Genomic DNA, 17504 nt, shown 5'->3' on the forward strand with positions numbered 1-17504 from the left:
GACGATGGAACAAAACCACCGTTTGTTTTTTGACAGTTGACAGTTCCAGTCTGACATTTATGTAAAAACTCATAATTAAACCAGGAGAAGCAGCAGGGAGTCAGCACGCAGCGGCATGAACCCTGCTTCACCGGGTAAGGCTGACAACAATGGAGCATTTACATTCAAAATCCTGCAGGAGATCATGTGTATTGACCGTGTGGGTGAAGATCTGTCGTGTCCCTCGGGGGTCTTTGATATCCGCGCTGATCATTCCCCGCTGGAGCACAAGCTTCTCATTGATTGATGCATTCACAGCATTTGTTACTGCGTGAAACATCTCTGCTCTTATCTGCAGAAATTCTCCTTCTGAGAATAAAAACATCAATTCCATGCAAAAGGGACGCCCACCAGGAGCAGTTAGCCCACCAGGAGCGGTTAGCCTGCAGCTATGCGCCGCTTTAAAGTCTCTGCGGCCGGCCTCTGCGACTCACTTTAACCCAATCAGTGACCCACCCCAGGTTCAATCTGACAGTGTGCTGCGCCCCGCGCTGCTGCGGGCTGTGATAGCACTTGTGCCGCTGGGACTGCTGATTCATGTGTCCAGAAGGGCCATTATTACAGTCTCTCCATCAGATCTATGTCCCGGCGGAGGGATCTGAGATTTACAGGAGGCCCCCGCACATTTCGTCATTAAGATGTGACAGATATGGGTGGATCGTATGAATCATCCCCACATGTGAGGAATAATGGAGTTTTTTGTGATTTACACGGTTGCTAATTGAGTCCCATCCATCCAGGGTGAGGTGTAAATATGTAAAGGTACGGCAGGGGGAGAGAGCGCAGCACTGATTGATTCTGCTTCGGCTTTAAAATGTACAAAGATGACACGGAGCGCTGGTAATTCACACACACTCCGACTCTTTCATTTCATGTTTTATTCATGTGGAGCTTCTGTTGAATGTTGCTGCTGAGATGGAAAAACCCTGCCTGGTGGTTTGGAGTGTTCTCACCCGTTCGGAGAAGTTCATTAAAACAAAGTGAGAAGCAGCTTATTTAAACTCGAGTGGCAGAAACAGCAGCAGCAAGACACATGACAACGAGCCTCTCTGCAATCAGAAGCAACAAGAAAGTATAAAATTACATATGATGGAGGAAATCATTATCTGATAACCGTCATTTCCTTCTGAGTCGATGTGATGAAGGTTGCTGCTGATGCCTGAACTTCACACCACACCTTGGTCTAATATTACAGCACATTCGTGTCTTCATGGCGTCTGTTTGCAACAGCAAATGTGCTGTAAGTGATGCCATTAGGAGGGTCGACACCAGATCTCCACCTAGGAGAGCACCTGATTCCCCGTTCAGACTTGTGTAATCAATCCGGCTAAAGCGGATTGATATTTTCTCAATCTGAACAGCACAAATCCGGTTAAATCTGGACTGATGTCAGTCGATTCTGTAAAACTACCTGACTGCTAGTGAAATGTTCCTACTTTACTTTAGCAGCTAATAGCTAACCAGTTCAGTCTCTCAGGTGAAGCTAACAAGCGGGTGTACAGGTGTTGTGCCAAAAAGTGATCGTCTGACATTACCAAAGAAAAAAACTGCGTTAGGACTGTGGGGGCCACAATCACATTTTGGATCCTGGAGACATGTGACCATTGATTTTACAAACTTTACCATTTCACAAAGTCACTTGTCTGCTGTAACCGCAGACATGGAGCTACCAGTATGTGTGCTGCAGCAGTTTGGATGAGACCAAACAGCCGTAGCTCGAGCTACAGACACTCGCCAATGCAGCGTTAAAGGTCGGGTAGGAGATTTCATTCTGATGCACTTTTTGTTAAATTAGTGTAACTTCTCTTTACAATCCGATAGCAACCGATTAGTTCGGCAGTTTCACTTTAAAACGAAGAATATGAATCATCTGAAGCTATAAAACACTAAAAACATCAGCCAATCCTCCGGGTGGACCCTGCGTGGAGTATTGGCTGGTTGTCACTCTCTTCCTGCTCTGTGCACCAGAGAGGTACGTGCATGATGGCCGAAGTCACAGACCGCAGCTCGTCTTCAGGTGATGCGCGTCCATGTGATTGGAGGCGTGGCTTCGGGGTGAGCTCCGAGAGAAAGGGGCGTGTGTTTACTTTCCAAATCTGGCTGACTCTCACTGAGTTTTCAAAATCTCCTACTCTACCTTTAAGGTTCTGTGCGCGCTCAGTTTTTTGGCAGACGATCGATTTTTGGCACCACACCTACATCATGATTGAGGGAGCATTGTAAGTGCACAACGTGACACCTTCTTCATCTTCATCCTTTAGACTCTGGACCACAAGCAGTCCGGCAGTACAGTACAGTCCTCTTTAACAGCCCGCACAGTTCAGCTTTCTCTCAACGTTCTCCATGATCAAAGACGTCGTATTGACGAAAATGAATCCAACTGCCAGTCAGGCCATAGTGACAGCTGTAAGACCCACCTGCTGTTGGCAAGGAACAGTGGGATCGTCTCGCTTGTTCAAGTTGAGTAGGGGAACTTTCGGCAGAGAGGAAAAGGGCACTCCTCTTAAAATGCAGCATCCCTCAGCATGTGTTTCAGGAGGACAATGACAGGTTTTTGTTTTGACTCCAGCCCTCCACCCTCCAGAGGCTGTAAACTCCCCTCTGCAATTGTTTTTCACAGAAATCTCAGTCCTGCTCCATCCCAGTGACATGTTGTTTGCTGAAAGCTTTGTCTGCTTTGATAGTGTTAAAATTGGCACTCCAAAGTTTTTCCAAAACTCTCATCAATATTTAACTGTCAGTACTCCTCGCTGTCTGCCTTTACAGGAAATGTGGTGGCACAGGTAGAAGAGGAGCTGCCTTCCCAGCGTGTCAGGATTTCATTTTTTCTACAGATGTCTATGTTTATATAATGTGAAGCCCGGGCCTCTTCTCTGAGATATGTGCACAAAATGACCTTGTTTCAGCCTGAGATGCACTCAGACTACAAACCGTGGTGATCGGTGCATTGTTTCATTCTGTGTGGACAAAACCTATAAAGGACATGTCTCATCAAGACATCTGGATCTTTGTCCACCAGTCTGGAAACGCCTGAGAAGATGATAGCTGCTGGTCTGTGTGTGAAATACCAACTGTTCTATAGGTTTCCTATTCAAAATCCAGGTGTCAGGCTCTCTATGTTTCTCTGTGTCTGACACACACACACACACACACACACACACACTCCTTATCATACTTGGCTGCCTGGTGGTCTAATTACAATCTCTCTGTTATCTCTCCACCCAGGGGATGTACAGCTGCTGCCAGTTTGAGGATGAAACGGCACCAGCAGGGAGCTCTTTGCCCCAGTACCACACCGTGACCACCATGCCCACAGCAGCACAGCAGCACCTCGTCACCGCCACAGTAAACAACACGACTGCCATTGCTATGGTGCAGCAGCAGCAGCAGAAGCACCACCAACAGCAGCAACAAGGGCAGACCTATACTACTATGCTACCAGGATCGCCGCCAAATACGGGACACTCAGCCATGGCTCTGGGTCCGTCTAACAGCCCCTTACTGGAAGGTCCCATGCCTTGCTCCACCTTCCTGCCCCGGCATGATCGCAGACTGGCGGTTGTTGATCGCTGGAACAGGCCAAAGCCAGAGAAGGTCATGAGCGCAGGCAGCAGTCAGGGAGGAGTAGGCATTGGGGGGATAGCAGGGGGGATCACAGAACTCCAGGCCCAGCAACAGTTTCAGCAGAACCTTGGGCAGCACTGGAGCCTGCAAGGAGTTACAGGTGGACCAGGTGGTGCAGGTGACACAGGGCTAGATGAATATAAACGCTACTATGGTCCTATAGACCCAGAGGGGCTCGGAGCTAACTCAGACCAGCAGCCAGGGGGCACCCAGCAGACTCCCAAAGCCAACCCTCGAGGCCCTAAAGCCTCAGGGATGCCACGGCTGCCTCCCAAAGGCCCTCAGCAAGGTCCAGGGCACCTAATCCCCAAGCCACCTCCACCACTCCCATCTTCTCCACGACGGCCTCCCTTTTGGAGACGAGGAAGCCTAGCTCAGGCAAGGAGGAAAGGTTCAGGAGGTCCCCTGTATGAGAATATACTCCCACTTGGGAGGCGAGGAGGTGGGAGGTATGGAGCAAGTGACGGAGGTGGAAGGAGAGGACGTCCCCCACTTCCGCCACCCCCTCTACCGGTTCCCCTCTCCTCCCCAACACACACCCCTACTACTCCCTCCTCCCCATGCCGATTCTATTCCACCTGCTCCAGTGCCTCATCTTCATCCTCCTCCTCCACATCGTCCTCATCCTCCTCCTCATCCTCTGTGTCACTGTCTCGTTCGAATTCCCAGTCTTCTTGCTCCAGTGAGAGCTCCTATAACTCCTCTCTGAGTTTCCGATATCGAGCAGGCGACCGGGATTTCACGGTGGACGATGACTATGACTCTGATCTTCTAACAGAGGAGTCCAGCCTCCTCTTTGGGCCACGGAGGAAGAGTCGTTCCCGCCGCATGTCATCGCGGTCTCTTCCGTGCAGCCCGCCACCTCCACCGATCCCACCACGCAAGCCTCGTCCACAGAGGAGTTTCGGTAGAGAGAGGACTGGCAGCCAGCTCGCCCAGTTACAGGAGTGGTGGGCATCGTGGGGCGACAGAGACCGAGGAAGGGGTGGAACTGCTACAAGCCGAGGTGATGGAGGAGTGGCAAGGGAAGAGAAGAGACACCACAAAGAGAGGGAGCGTGAACGGAAGAGGAAGAAAAAAGGCCGAAAGAAGAAGAAGAGGGAAGAGAGGGAGAGACAAAGGGAGCGAAAGCGCCGCAAAGCAAAGAAAAAAAAGAAGAAAGACGATAAGATGAAGAAAAGGGAGCGGAAAAGGTCAGAACAAGAGGGAGGCGACCCGGAAAAGAGAGAGGAACTCAAATCAGGGACACCAGACTATCCATCATACCCACCCTTGAGACGAGAGTCCTTTCGGAAAAAGAGCGAGAGCTCAATCAGAAGCTATGGATGGAACATCCCAGGTGATGAGGAGAGGAAGGAAAGAGACGAGAAAGAGAGGGAGGACGGGGATGATGGCAGAGGAAAGGAAAGACAACACAGGAGACGGAACAGTAAGCACTACCCTGGCTCCAGCAGCAAGCCTTCTACATCCGTAAAGTTCTGGGGAGCGGGAAACCCGTCCTCCGGTGCCATCCCATCTGCCTTTCTTCCATTGTTGCCTGTCTCTTCTAAAAGGAGGAAGAGTAAAAGTTCAGATAGAGGTGCTGGTGGGATCGAAGGAGAGAGAAGACCACTGCTAGGACGCAACGAAAGAGGTGAGACACACTCCAAAGAGGGCTTGTCCTTCCATGAGTGGGAGTCTGAAGTGGAGGATGAGGAGGATGATTCCGAGCAGGAGAGGAGGAAAGCCCAGCATGGTAAAAGACGTGGAGGAGGAAGGACACTGTCCGATGAGGAACGGGAGCAGGATAAGGTCGTTGGCCTGTATTCGGATGATGATGGCTCGTCGGGAGAGTTTGGAAAGTTTGAGAGGTACTGGGAGGATCATGAAGGCAGGGCGGTGGGAGGGATCGGAGGGGGAGGTTGGTTCTTCAGTACTTACCCCTCCAGGGATAAAGCAGGCAGCATCAACAGCAGAGACGACCTGTTCCTGGAGCGAGGGGACAGGTGGGGGACAGCCGAGAGTGGGTGGGGGTCTGCTGCTGCTGCTGGTGGTGGAAGAGAAGATGTAGGAGAGAGAGGGTGGGGCTCAGGTTCACACTGGCCTCCACCTCCTCTCACACCGCCGCCTCCCCGACGATACTGGTCAGTAGACAAGCTCCACATACAGGATGAGAAGAAGAGCAAACGCAAGTCGAAGGACAAAGGCAGAGGCCACGCAGCGTGTTCCTCCTGTCACTCCCCCCGACACCACCCACACTCCCATACCTCCAAGTGGGCCCGAGTGACTTCACGAAGCCAGGAAGAGCTGTACCACCACTGTCAGAGTTTCGCTGGTCCCCTAAAGTCAAAACATGACTCCTCATCTTCATCCAAACCCGATCGATCACAGAATCCATCCAAATCTGGCAGCCAGTCCAACCTCAGCATCCAGCAGCGCACACAGAGAGCAGACAGAGATCGAGGGCGGCAACAATCCCCACCGCCGTCCCTCATACCTAACCTGCCTCCCCCTCTCCCGGCCCTTCCGGCTCCTCCGTCCTCATCTCACTCAATCCACGCTCCTCCCCCTGCTTCTTCTTCGTCTGTGTCCTCTCCCTCTGTGGTCTCGTCTACACCCGGAGCCCCACAGGCCTCCTCCATGGCTTCGGCAAGTGCCAAACTGCAGTACCAGAGACTGCGATCCGTACCCCAACCCCAGAGGTTTCCTCAGTCACCTCACTTACCCCTCAAAGCCAAGAGCCTTTGCTCGCGAAGGGGCTCGGCCCATTTCTCCAGCGTGGAGAGCGAGGTCTGAAGTTCTGCAAAGATTCAAAAAGTCATAAGAGAGAGTCCTGCGAGGCTGACGCCAAGCAGGTCGTCTGGATTTATCTGCCTGGCAGCACGGCCACGTCGGTACAGAACACGCACTGAGCCCTTTCCTAAACTTCTGCACAAACAAACCGGAAAGCCAAACAAACAAACTAACAAACCCAGGGGGGACGTGGAAGGGAACCATGTGTTCCTTTAATTCCTCTCAGTCTGTGAATGACTACAACATTCTGAACTGAGCTCACCACACTAGAAGCAGATCAGACATCAGTGGCGGTACAACCGAAGGAGCCTCCTTTGCTGTGGAAGGTAAAGGGCTTTGGACGTTTGTTTTCAGAGGATTCTTACTGCTTACTGAGGGCTCAGGACCTTTGTAGTACTGTATGCCTGCTGCTCTCGGAAGCCTTTAACACAGAACTACGTTCTTTTCCATTCTACAAATCGCTGATCCGTTTTCTTTTTCCTTAACAAACTGTTTACACCCCCGCAGAACTGTGACGCCCGTCTGAGGCATCTTTGTTGTGTATGATCAATACCTTGTTGTTCAGAAGCAGAGGGAGGTGATAACCGCCCTGTCGTCTCTGCTTTCTTTGCTCCCCTGCCACCTCCTTTATTATTATTATTATTACTATTATTACGCTTTGTTTCTCTTTCTATTTTTCTACACCCCCACCCCCACCCCACCTATCTTCTCCTCATCTCTCCTGTCGCCTCCTCCTATGTCCTCCCCTCTCGGCTCCTCCCCTCGATGTGATGATTCTGTGCGTCTGTGCTTATCTGTGTTTGTATTCTTGACAACAGGGTAAATCAGCTGTGACTGATATTCTACTGGCTTCATGAAAAGCTGAGTGCCAAACTTTAGTTAGAGCTCCACATCCATCTGTGCAACGTTAGCTGCTGTGTTTCCTCTTATGTCACGCCATCACACACACCTTAACAGGTCATCTGTTCTCTTTCTTGAGCAATACATCCTCCATCTCTGTGTTTGTGTTGCTGCTTTATACTTTCGAGCCTTTACTTATGTGTTGTTGTTGTTGTTGGTATTGATGGTGTTCTATATATCAAGACATGTATTAAATCTAATACAATGTAAACACTGTGCCATACTACTCCAGCTTGGGTGCACATCAAACGTCCTCTCGACTACCTAACTACGACAAAGGAGGCCGCGTCTGTTCCCTCTCTGTATGTGACTGAATGTAAAGTCGGCCGCCGAACACGCGCGCTGCAGCAACCATTAAGAAACCCGAAGACGGAGATTTGTAGCATTTGGGGATGATTAGCATGCACGGTTAGGAGAAGCAGTGCTAGGCAGGCATCAAGGCTACAATGCAGCAAACATTTGTAAAACTGACACAACCAGGTTGTGCGTCTAATCATGTTCGGTGGTGCGACACAGGATGCAGGGAAATAAATACATACAGCCTTATGCTAACAGCTCCTGCCATATGAGTTGTGTAAAGACTGAGTACTGTATGAAGGTGTGTATTTTAATCAGCGTGTCTGAAAGGTAGGACACACACCAATCAGCCATGACCGCTGTGTCGACCTCTGAAGGTGTGCTGTGCTGTCTGCACCAACACAGCAGGGTTCTCCCTGGGCTTCCTGCCCAATCTAACAAGGAGAACGCCGCTGCCATCGTTCACTCGACCATGTCCTTCAGTATGGACATGATCTGGATCAGTGGTCGATGGTACATGTCAGAGGCCCTGTCTCTGCGTGTGTGCCCAAATTGTGCATTCTTGCTAAGAGGTACAAGATGGTTGTTTTAGACCCTATAGACCCTTTAGACCCTATACCACCTGCCAAAGGTGGTGGCTGGCTGCTCCATGTGCAGAGGACGCACACCCGACTAAAAACTGAAAGTACTCCACAAGTAGTATTTTTCCCAGAGTTCATGGTTTATGGCTTGTTGTTATGGTCATTTTCCCGATGCGCCCATATTTAATTAGGTGTTTTTGGTTAAAATTGGAGGATGTAGAAGGTCGTCAGTGGAGCGGTGAAGCTACTGACTCGACGTGGAAGATGAGCAGTGCAGCTTCACCTCTTGAACTCAAACTCTGTACTTTAACAGCTGGAGAATCCTAATCTTACCTACGCTCAACTGCAGGTTGCTAGGCAACGGGAGCAGGACTAGACTATCTGGTCCAGCCTTTTTAGATCCAGGATCTACGATTATGTCTTGGATCATCAGCACCATCTTGTGCCCTAAACGATCTTCAGATCTGTTGTCGTGTAATGGGAACCTGTGTAGATCTGACCGATTCTTCACTTTGAGGAAGAGCTTACAGGGTGGTGCAGACTTTGGGATGGGGCCAAAGTAAAGAACCACACCCAGTGACCAGGTGCCATGAAAATAAGATAATAATCTGCGTCAGTTACCGCTCAGTGGTCTTACTGTTGTGGCTGATTGGTGTAGAGACGGGGATTCCATTGGTGCGAGTGCCGTTCTGATGTCAAAGAGCCCGTGTCCGTGTGCTGGATGCTAGCAGGTGGAGGATCTGACTGGTGGTGAGTGAGACGTAGACACAGCAGCACCTCCCTTTTTTAAAAAAAAAACAATTCCTCATCTTGTAAATGTGTAACTAAGAGCTATAGCTTTTTAATCCACGACCGAGCTGACACCAGCAGTTACACCCCGATGTCAAGCACTTAGCTACGTCAGCTACAACCATCAGCGCTAGGACTTAGCATCAGGGCGCTGGACATCAGCGGAGCGTCAGTGACGAGGCGAGTGTTGATCAGACAGCCTGAGCCATCGTTCCCATGAGTCTGGTCAGCTCAGGTCGTCTGCCTGGAACTGCATCTGAGCCATAAGAAAACAAAGAGAGCCTAAGTTTGAACTTGTTGTGTAGAGTTTGTCCGACTTTATTTAAGAAAAGAAATAGATATATATATCAAATATATATATATATATATGTGGCGGTGGGTAGCGTTAGAGAAAACTGTTGTCTAGCATCTTGATATTTGGGGAAATTTTCTCATTCCGAGTCATTCATGTTTAAAAAAAATATATAAATATTATATGTTAAAATGCAGTGAGCTGCATCCCACAGTCCACAGTGTTCTCAGTGAGCTAGCTGCCGGGCCACTTCCTGTTCCATAGGGGGCGCTCTGGAGATCAGAGTAACTAGTAGAACGTTACCTCCGTTCTGATTGGACACATCCAGGGAGGACGTCCTGTCGCCATTATCTGAACTGACCAATCAGCATCCATTAGCATGAATGCTAGCCAAAGCTAATAAGCGGGTGTGGGACTCTCACAGCGCCCCCTGGTGTGAACAGGAAGTGGGTGGGCCCTCCTGAAACTCGCTGCCAGCGGTGTGATCCTGACATGTTTTCTTCTTCTTCCTCTTCTTCTTCTTCTTCTTCTTCTTCTTCTTCTTCCCCTCCGCCACTTCCCCCTCCTGTCTGTTCATTGTGTTGGTGCGTGTCTGCGGTTGTAAAGCTGGTCGTTTTTAAAAAGAAGAGTATCTGTGGATATATATTTATTTCCTCTAAAAAAAATAGCATATCTAAAAATATATATGATAGTATATTTCAAGACTCTTAAGATCTATGTTATATGAGTTCGTCGACTGAATTTGCAGTATTATCTCAATGTCTTTATTTGTCCGTCTGTCTCTCCTTGTCTCCCCCCCTCTCTCCCTGCCCCCCCCTCCTCCTCCTCCTCCTCCCCCAGCGAAAACAGAGACCAGTACTAACTGTGTTTTTGCTCACTAAGACCAACCACCCGCCTCCATTAGCTATCTACTGTAGCTCTGACTGCTAAGAGTTCAGCGAAGTGACGGTGTGTGTGTGGAGGGCTGTGCGAGTGTCTTACGACCGTGTCACTGTAGCGGTGGCGGCGTGTGTTTGTCTACCCAGAGGGGCCTTCCTTTCTTTCTTTCTTTCTTTCGTTCGGGTCGGGCTACAGATGAATTCAAACTTTTATGGATACAGCAGCTTTTACCACAACTCTACTTGTGTAACGGGGGGGTCGCGTTCTGGACCCTGGTTTGGGAACCTGTCAGTTTATACCGTAGTGTACAGTGAGGCGACCTCTTTAAACACGATGTAGCGAGCAGCACAGGCTTTGTTTTGCATCTTTTAGTAGCTGTATTACTCTACAACAACACGCACAGCTGCCCCTGCCAACCGACCTATATGACATATATAAGGACTTTGATATATAGTGTGTTGTATCTGCCGAGCTGCTGTGCTGTAAACTTAAAAAACAAAAAAAACAAACAAAAAAAGGATTATACACCACAAACACACGGTTTCTTTCTTAATTTTCCAAAAAACGGTGAAGCTAATATGACACATGTCAGGGGGCGGAGCTCAGTCTGCTCGCTAGGATGGCTTCCACCACGGAGCCGAACCGGGGCTTCCCCGCCGCTGCCGCCACCCATCATTGGACCACACGCCGCTGCCACTGCCTGAGGTCCGTCCTCCAGGCCATCCTTCACATCTGTATGAAAAATTCAACATTGCACTTAACCCTTCGAGCTCCCGGGAAGCCTCGCTTCGGCCCGCGGTGGAAGCACGTCCACAGCTTTTCGCCTGTACGCCTCTGAACAATGTCTCAAGGCCTTGTATTAATACTGCTGTATCGACTGACTGTATGGGATGATGGCTGCTTGTACAGCACTGTATTGTCAGCACCACACACAGATTATCATACACACACACACACTTGGTAAGATCAGACAGATGACAATACCGTGCTGTACTGCAGGCAGGACTCAAATAAAAAAGATGATTTTAATAAAGAACTCAAAGCTGTCTCCTTTTATTTCTGCTGGATGGATGAATGGGTGGAGAGTTTAGATATAGTTTTAGACAATAATTAGAGATGAAACCTGGTCCTGGATCTTGCTTGGAGTGACTGCGGATGGCTTTAGCCAGAAATGTGAAATGGGATCCTTCTTGTCCCTGCAGTGAAGGAAAGACCCTTTGTGCTGGACCAGCTGTGTCCTGAACAACAGGACACAGCAGAGTCCACCTGAACTGGGCTTACACTGCAGAGGGATCAATTAACTGCTCCCAATCAGCCACCAGACGCTCGGATCAGAGCCACGAGCTGATGCAGTGTGAGGCGTCAGAGTGTCTGTGCAACGCTAGCAAACAAACACACAAACATCGGTCTGAGGGTTGAGGTGGATTTAAAAGGTTACAGTTAGTCTATGCTCAGTTTACCTGATCGCTAACTGTCAAAAGGACAAACATTGGACTCTTTGGCATCAGCTGCAGGTTGCTAGGCAACAGACATGGCTCCACACTATTAGCAGGAAGTCTTCCGCAGTCTAGGCAGGGTGTTAACAAACAGAGGAAAACATTCCAGCCCTGGAGGCTGATGCTAACTAGCTGCTGACAGTTGCTGACTCCTGACCTCCACCTGTACTGTCCCCACCTACACACCTGTCCCATCCACCTGTGTGTATGGGTTGGACACAAACTGCAAGATATTTAAGGGTTTTTGTAACATTTCATATTTTTATTAAGTGAATGCTTCTGTAGATTTTTAAGGCTAAAATGGGGAATCAGTCAGTGAAAGCTCTTTGTTGGATGTTTTTTTACAGCCTAATGTCTTTTAAACACATTTCTGTGACCTTAAATCACACAACCGTAGAGAAATGAAAAGGAGAATGAAAGTCAAGAGGGACGACAAAAAGTTCTGGCTGTGAAACACAATACAACAAAAGGAAGTGAGCGGGACAAAAGGCAGAACAGAGAGAGAGAGAGAGAGAGAGAGAAAGGAGGTGAAATAAAAAAAAGGGAAGTGGCCGTTAGACAGCAGCGCTGATAGAACAAGGACCGACAGAGACAGAGTTCAGCCCTCCTCCTGTCTGCGGCCCAGATACAGCCGGTTGTCATTTCTGGTAACAATAGGCCACCACTGAGCGCTGCCTGCATCAGGAAGACTGCAGATAAATCACACACACACACACACAGCAGGAATTACCTTCTAATGCTGCCTCTGTCTGTCGTTTCACATCCCTATAATTAGACAGCAGGTTCAGGAGTTCAAATGTGTCGACTCCAAATGAGCTTTTACCACAAAGCACAGCCTATAAAAGGCGCTGTGTGTGTGTTTGTGTGTCTTTGATTAATGTCTCCTGGGTGTGTACACACATACATGGACGCGTGTCTGTATAAAAGCTGAACAGCCTCCTGAATGAAGGCTGTGTAATGTCAGGGTCACAGGTCATGGACAGCGCTCAGTGTCACCTTCTTTACGAGGCGGCTCGACGGCGGTGTTAAACCACTTAATGGACATGGTGTGACGGCCATTTTTAAAACCGCACTTACAGTAAATGCCAACGTGTCATAATGTATTCACTGCTGCCCTTAGCAGATGTTCTACAAAGAACACATGTTTAATCAGCAGAAAAACCAGCTGAGGACTTTGTGTAAATAGCCGCCGTGTGGTTGGTTCAATGCACGTCGGCCATTTTTCAGGTTTGTGCAGCAGTAACCATAGAAGAAGAGATGGATGTAGCGGTCCTCCAAACAGGTGTTCCTCAAGGTTCGATCTTGGGCCCTCTTTTATTCATTATCTACCTCCTAGACTCCGACATATCCTCCAAAAATCTGGACCCAGAATACTAACTCGCCTCCAAGAGCAGGTGCTATGCACACACACACACACACACAAGCTTCATGTACGAAATACCTTTTAAAGATATTGTACATTAGCAGACATGCACATGTCTGAATTATGGCTAAAAGAACCGGGTCATCCCGATTTACTGTGTGTGTGTGTGTGTGTGTGGGAATTAGTAGAGCTGTATGGCTGACGTTGGATGTTGGCTCAGTCACTTTCTTTAACCATTTATCTGCATAAAACTGTCAGATCATTCAAATAAAATCAGATCAATCAGCATAGAAAGTGTATTTGCACATATTAAAGAACAGACAGTAGTGCTGAGAGATGATTTCATGATTACAAAGTGTCAGAATCAGAAGCATAACACGTCCGATCTTTTATTGTTAAAGGGAAAGTCTGTGAAGTTTCTCATAAAGGTTGTGTTATAGCCACAGGAAGCTAACATTAGTGTCTTTGTGATGGTGGTTTTATGTCTTCTCTTTAACAGTAGCATAATATTGAACTGATCCTAACCTCACACACACACACCTTTAATAACCTGCACACCCCCAGGTCCCCAAAGGGCTCCATAAACTCTTACATTCTCTTAATGGGTGCAATCACACTAACAGCCCCGGCAGCCATCAGCTGCATGATGGGCGCAGCATATGTTACGTTAAGGCTCCACGCCGTCGCAGGCTGTTTGGAACACACACACACACACGTCGTTAAGTGTTCGCATGTGCATCCATAACCTTTATTTCCTCCTCACATGTCCTCATAAACACAACGTGCTGTCAGTGCCGCTAATTCTACTGTATGCCTCAAAGCAACGCTGCACCACTACAGACCATTTTAACCCTTTCAGATCAAGCTGCCATTGCTCTAGTGGATGGATACTGGATCCGATTATTTAGATTTTTTTAGATTGATATTTGATTCTGACATCACCCAGCAGGCTTTGGACAGAAAAGGTGTGTTCATATCTTAAGAGTGCTTTAACCCCAACCACCAACTTTATCTACAGTTAAGTCTACTTTTTAACATCTTACTTTTAACTTTCAAAAGAATTCACATGTAGACATTAGGTAGGCTGCTAGAATGAGAGGTCACTGACAGTATGACCTCTCATTCTAGCAATTCTTGTGAGGCAATTCTTTTGAATATTTAACAAAATAAATTGAAAACATTTAAAATTAAAAATGTAAATATCTTTTTGTAAAAATTGAAAAAATATTTTAAAAAATAAATTTAAAAAATAAATGAAAAATAAATATGTAAATATATTTTTGTAAAAAATGAAAACATTTATTAAAAATTAAAAATGTAATTATCTTTTTTTTCAAATTGAAAAAATATTTTTAAAAATAAATTTAAAAAATAAATGAAAAATAAATATGTAAATATATTTTTGTAAAAAATGAAAACGTTTATTAAAAATTAAAAATGTAATTATCTTTTTTTTTTAAACTGAAAAAATATTTTAAAAATAAATAAATAAATCTATGTAAAAAATGCAGAATCTGTCCTCAGTTGGGCGACATTTTTGTACAGGCGGTTAAACCCTGCAGTTCACCCTGCACCCTCTAGGGGTATTTTTTTCCAAGAATGAGTCAATCCCCATAGACTCCTGTGTTAAAATGTCCAGGTGGGTACTCACTCACAGCACAAGCCTCCTGTTTCCATCCCTCCCCACCTGCCCTCAGCTCCTCTCACGATCCACCTCTTCGCCCGTATTTGGTGTTCAGGCAGACTGTGACACAGCTAAAGTCCCACAGAGACTCCAAATGGCTCTTAAGAAACTTATGGATGACATCATGGATGTCCATGGCTCTATACTGTGTAAGCACAGCAGCTACAGGATGGGTTTGTGTTAGCAGGAGGTGATAGAGCTGAACCACAATCAACACAGAGCAGCAGGTGCTGTCTGTTTTCATATAAGAGTAATGAGTAACTCTCACACACACACACACACACACACATCCTGCCATCTGAATTCACGCTCTGCACACACTCTGCTTATAGCTTCCACACACACATGTAAGTGTAAACTGCTGTGTGCACTCGACGCCCCGCGGCTTGTGATCACAACCACAATCCAGCATATCACACACACATCAAATATTCATGTTCGGGGCTTTCAGCAGTTACAGTAGTTCGGCTGTATTGCTATGCACACACACACACACACACACACACCACCCTCATCTGAATATAGTTAACTTCTGTGCTTATCATTCTGATGCAACAAACTGACATTGTGTGTGTGTGTGTGAGAGAGAGAGATCTGTCATGTGACCACACTGTGTGTGTCCTTTTATGTCCAGTTAAGTGTGTGTGTGTGTTTATCTCCCCTGTTTGCTGTGTTTGTGCGCACACACCCTCTACTACTACAACACACACACACACACACACACACTCGTGGATCGTGCCTGGAATACGAGGCAGGGCATGATGGTAGCAGAAGAAAAGAGAGTGCTCCTGTAACCAGGGGCAACGCAGGTAACATTAGGAGAAGCGGCGATGACTTGAAGGACGCCTCGCTGCTACATCCATACGGCTTTAGAAAACACATTGCATCACACACACACACACAGAGCGCCACATTAACATAAATCACACATGGGTTCCTGCAGCTGATTTCTCTGATTAGTTTGTCCTGCCTGCGCGGCGGCGTGTTAATCAGCCCGATCACCTGCTGCTGTGATTCTCTGGAGTTTGTACCTGCAGATTTCAGGCACGCTGTGACGTCTCATCACAAACAATCTGCTAATGACACGGTTTCAGCCCTCCTCCTGTAGCTGTGCACGTGACTGCTGATTGAAACAGAGGAAGACGTCCTGACAGCAGCCTCGTCCCTCTGATCGCCTTCTCTGACCCTGGATGAGCACACAGATGTCGGGTTGTGGCTCATATTGGACTGGCTCAGATCCATGTGTGAGTGGATGATGAACCCCTGAAACAAGCCAGCCGTCAGGAGAGCCGGGCTGAAAACACTCTGCTGTGCAGCCAGACTGATGAAACGCAGATCATTGCTTTGAAAAGTTCGCAGAGCCTCAGATGAAAATGGGAATTGTTCTCTTTTATCTTCACCTTCAGTGTTTATGGGAGCAGAGGAGGTGATCATTAACCCCACGTGAACCTGATGAGACTTATTACAGACACAGCTCACACATACATCCCGTTACAGCGCCCTGTGACGTACACATTCATGTTTACTGTTAAACTTCTGTTTCAGAGTGTCATGGTTTCAGCCAGGTCTTTTATTTTGTAGTTCATTTTCTGTTTGTATTAGGTTTAGTTTTACTAGTCACTTCCTGTTTTATTTTGAAACTTGATCTTCCCCTTGTGTTTCAGTTCTGTTTACTTCCCCTTCCTCATGTGTGCTCCCTTCCCCCTCCTGTGATTACCTGCTCCGCCCTAATGTGTTTCACCTGTGTCCAATTGTCTTCCAGCCCTCCTGTGTATAAAGCCTGTGTGTTTCCTGCCCCTTGTTGCCAGTTCGTTTTGTGAGTCTTCCATGCGACACAGCCGTCCAAGTAGTCTTGTGATTTTTTTCCTACGTGTTTTCGAGTAAGTTTTGGATGCTCTTGCGTGTGACTTGGATTGGACTTGACTACTGCTTTTTGCCTTTGCCTTTTTGGATACCTCTGCCTCGTGGACTGAACTCCTGTGTACCGAACCTTGCTTGAATTAAACACTGAGTTTGCCTTCACCTCCGGCTAAGTCTGCATTTGTGTCCGCCATCTTACAAACCCCATGACACAGAGTTTAGGACACCAAACTGAGAGTCAGCGGGGACACTGGATGTCAGTCAGGCAGTCAGAAAGTCAAAGTGTTGTTGTTGTTGTTGTTACAGCCTCCTCCATTGTGGCAGATTTATCTAAGGATCGAATCACCCATGGAGCCCAGAGGTTCCTTCCTGTTTTGAGGGTGACAGTACAATTTCTGGTGGTCTGTTTCTGTCTGGGCGAGCTCGGGAGATGGGCCCCAGATACCGAAAACGGCTAGCTATGTCGACACACAGGTAAACAATCCATGGGGCGACGGTACAGTTCAGGCTTGACCAGAGCAATAACGGAGCCTGTGCTAAAAGTCTAGTAGCCGAGAGACAGTCCGCGAAGCAGAGGTAAGAGGGATGAGGCAGGGGAGGATCAGCGGTCCAAACCAAGTTCAGAACACCAGGAGGCAGAGGTACAGACGGGGAAAGGGCTACTCACAAGACGGGAATCTGGAGAGAAAAAGGTCCCAGTAACCAGGGCATCCAACTGAGCAGGCAGAGGTACCGACTTGGAGCAACCAAAGGGAAAAAGAGTCCGAGATAAAGGTAAATCACACAAGAGGTAAACAAGGCTGGAACGCAAGGGAGACCCACAATACGATCTGGCAACGAAAACCAGAAAGAGGGCAAACTGAGTAGACCACAGGTGCCAGGGAATCACGGGAGAAACGGGGCGTGGCCCTGACCTGAACCGGAAGCA

The 17504-nt window shown here is 47.7% G+C and overlaps 1 protein-coding gene across 1 annotated transcript in view; it reads left to right on the plus strand.

The window, feature by feature from the left end:
• The window catches only part of grin2da (glutamate receptor, ionotropic, N-methyl D-aspartate 2D, a), a 95380-nt gene extending 88942 nt beyond the window's left edge, over positions 1–6438 (plus strand). The window contains exon 19 of the mRNA XM_028420049.1: positions 3265–6438. Within this exon, the coding sequence (XP_028275850.1) occupies positions 3265–6438 (3174 nt within the window). The remainder of the gene's footprint in view (positions 1–3264) is intronic.
• The last annotated feature ends 11066 nt before the right edge of the window (positions 6439–17504 follow it).

Source organism: Parambassis ranga, chromosome 2 (assembly GCF_900634625.1).
Source record: "Parambassis ranga chromosome 2, fParRan2.1, whole genome shotgun sequence".
Classification (NCBI taxonomy): Eukaryota; Metazoa; Chordata; class Actinopteri; family Ambassidae; genus Parambassis; species Parambassis ranga.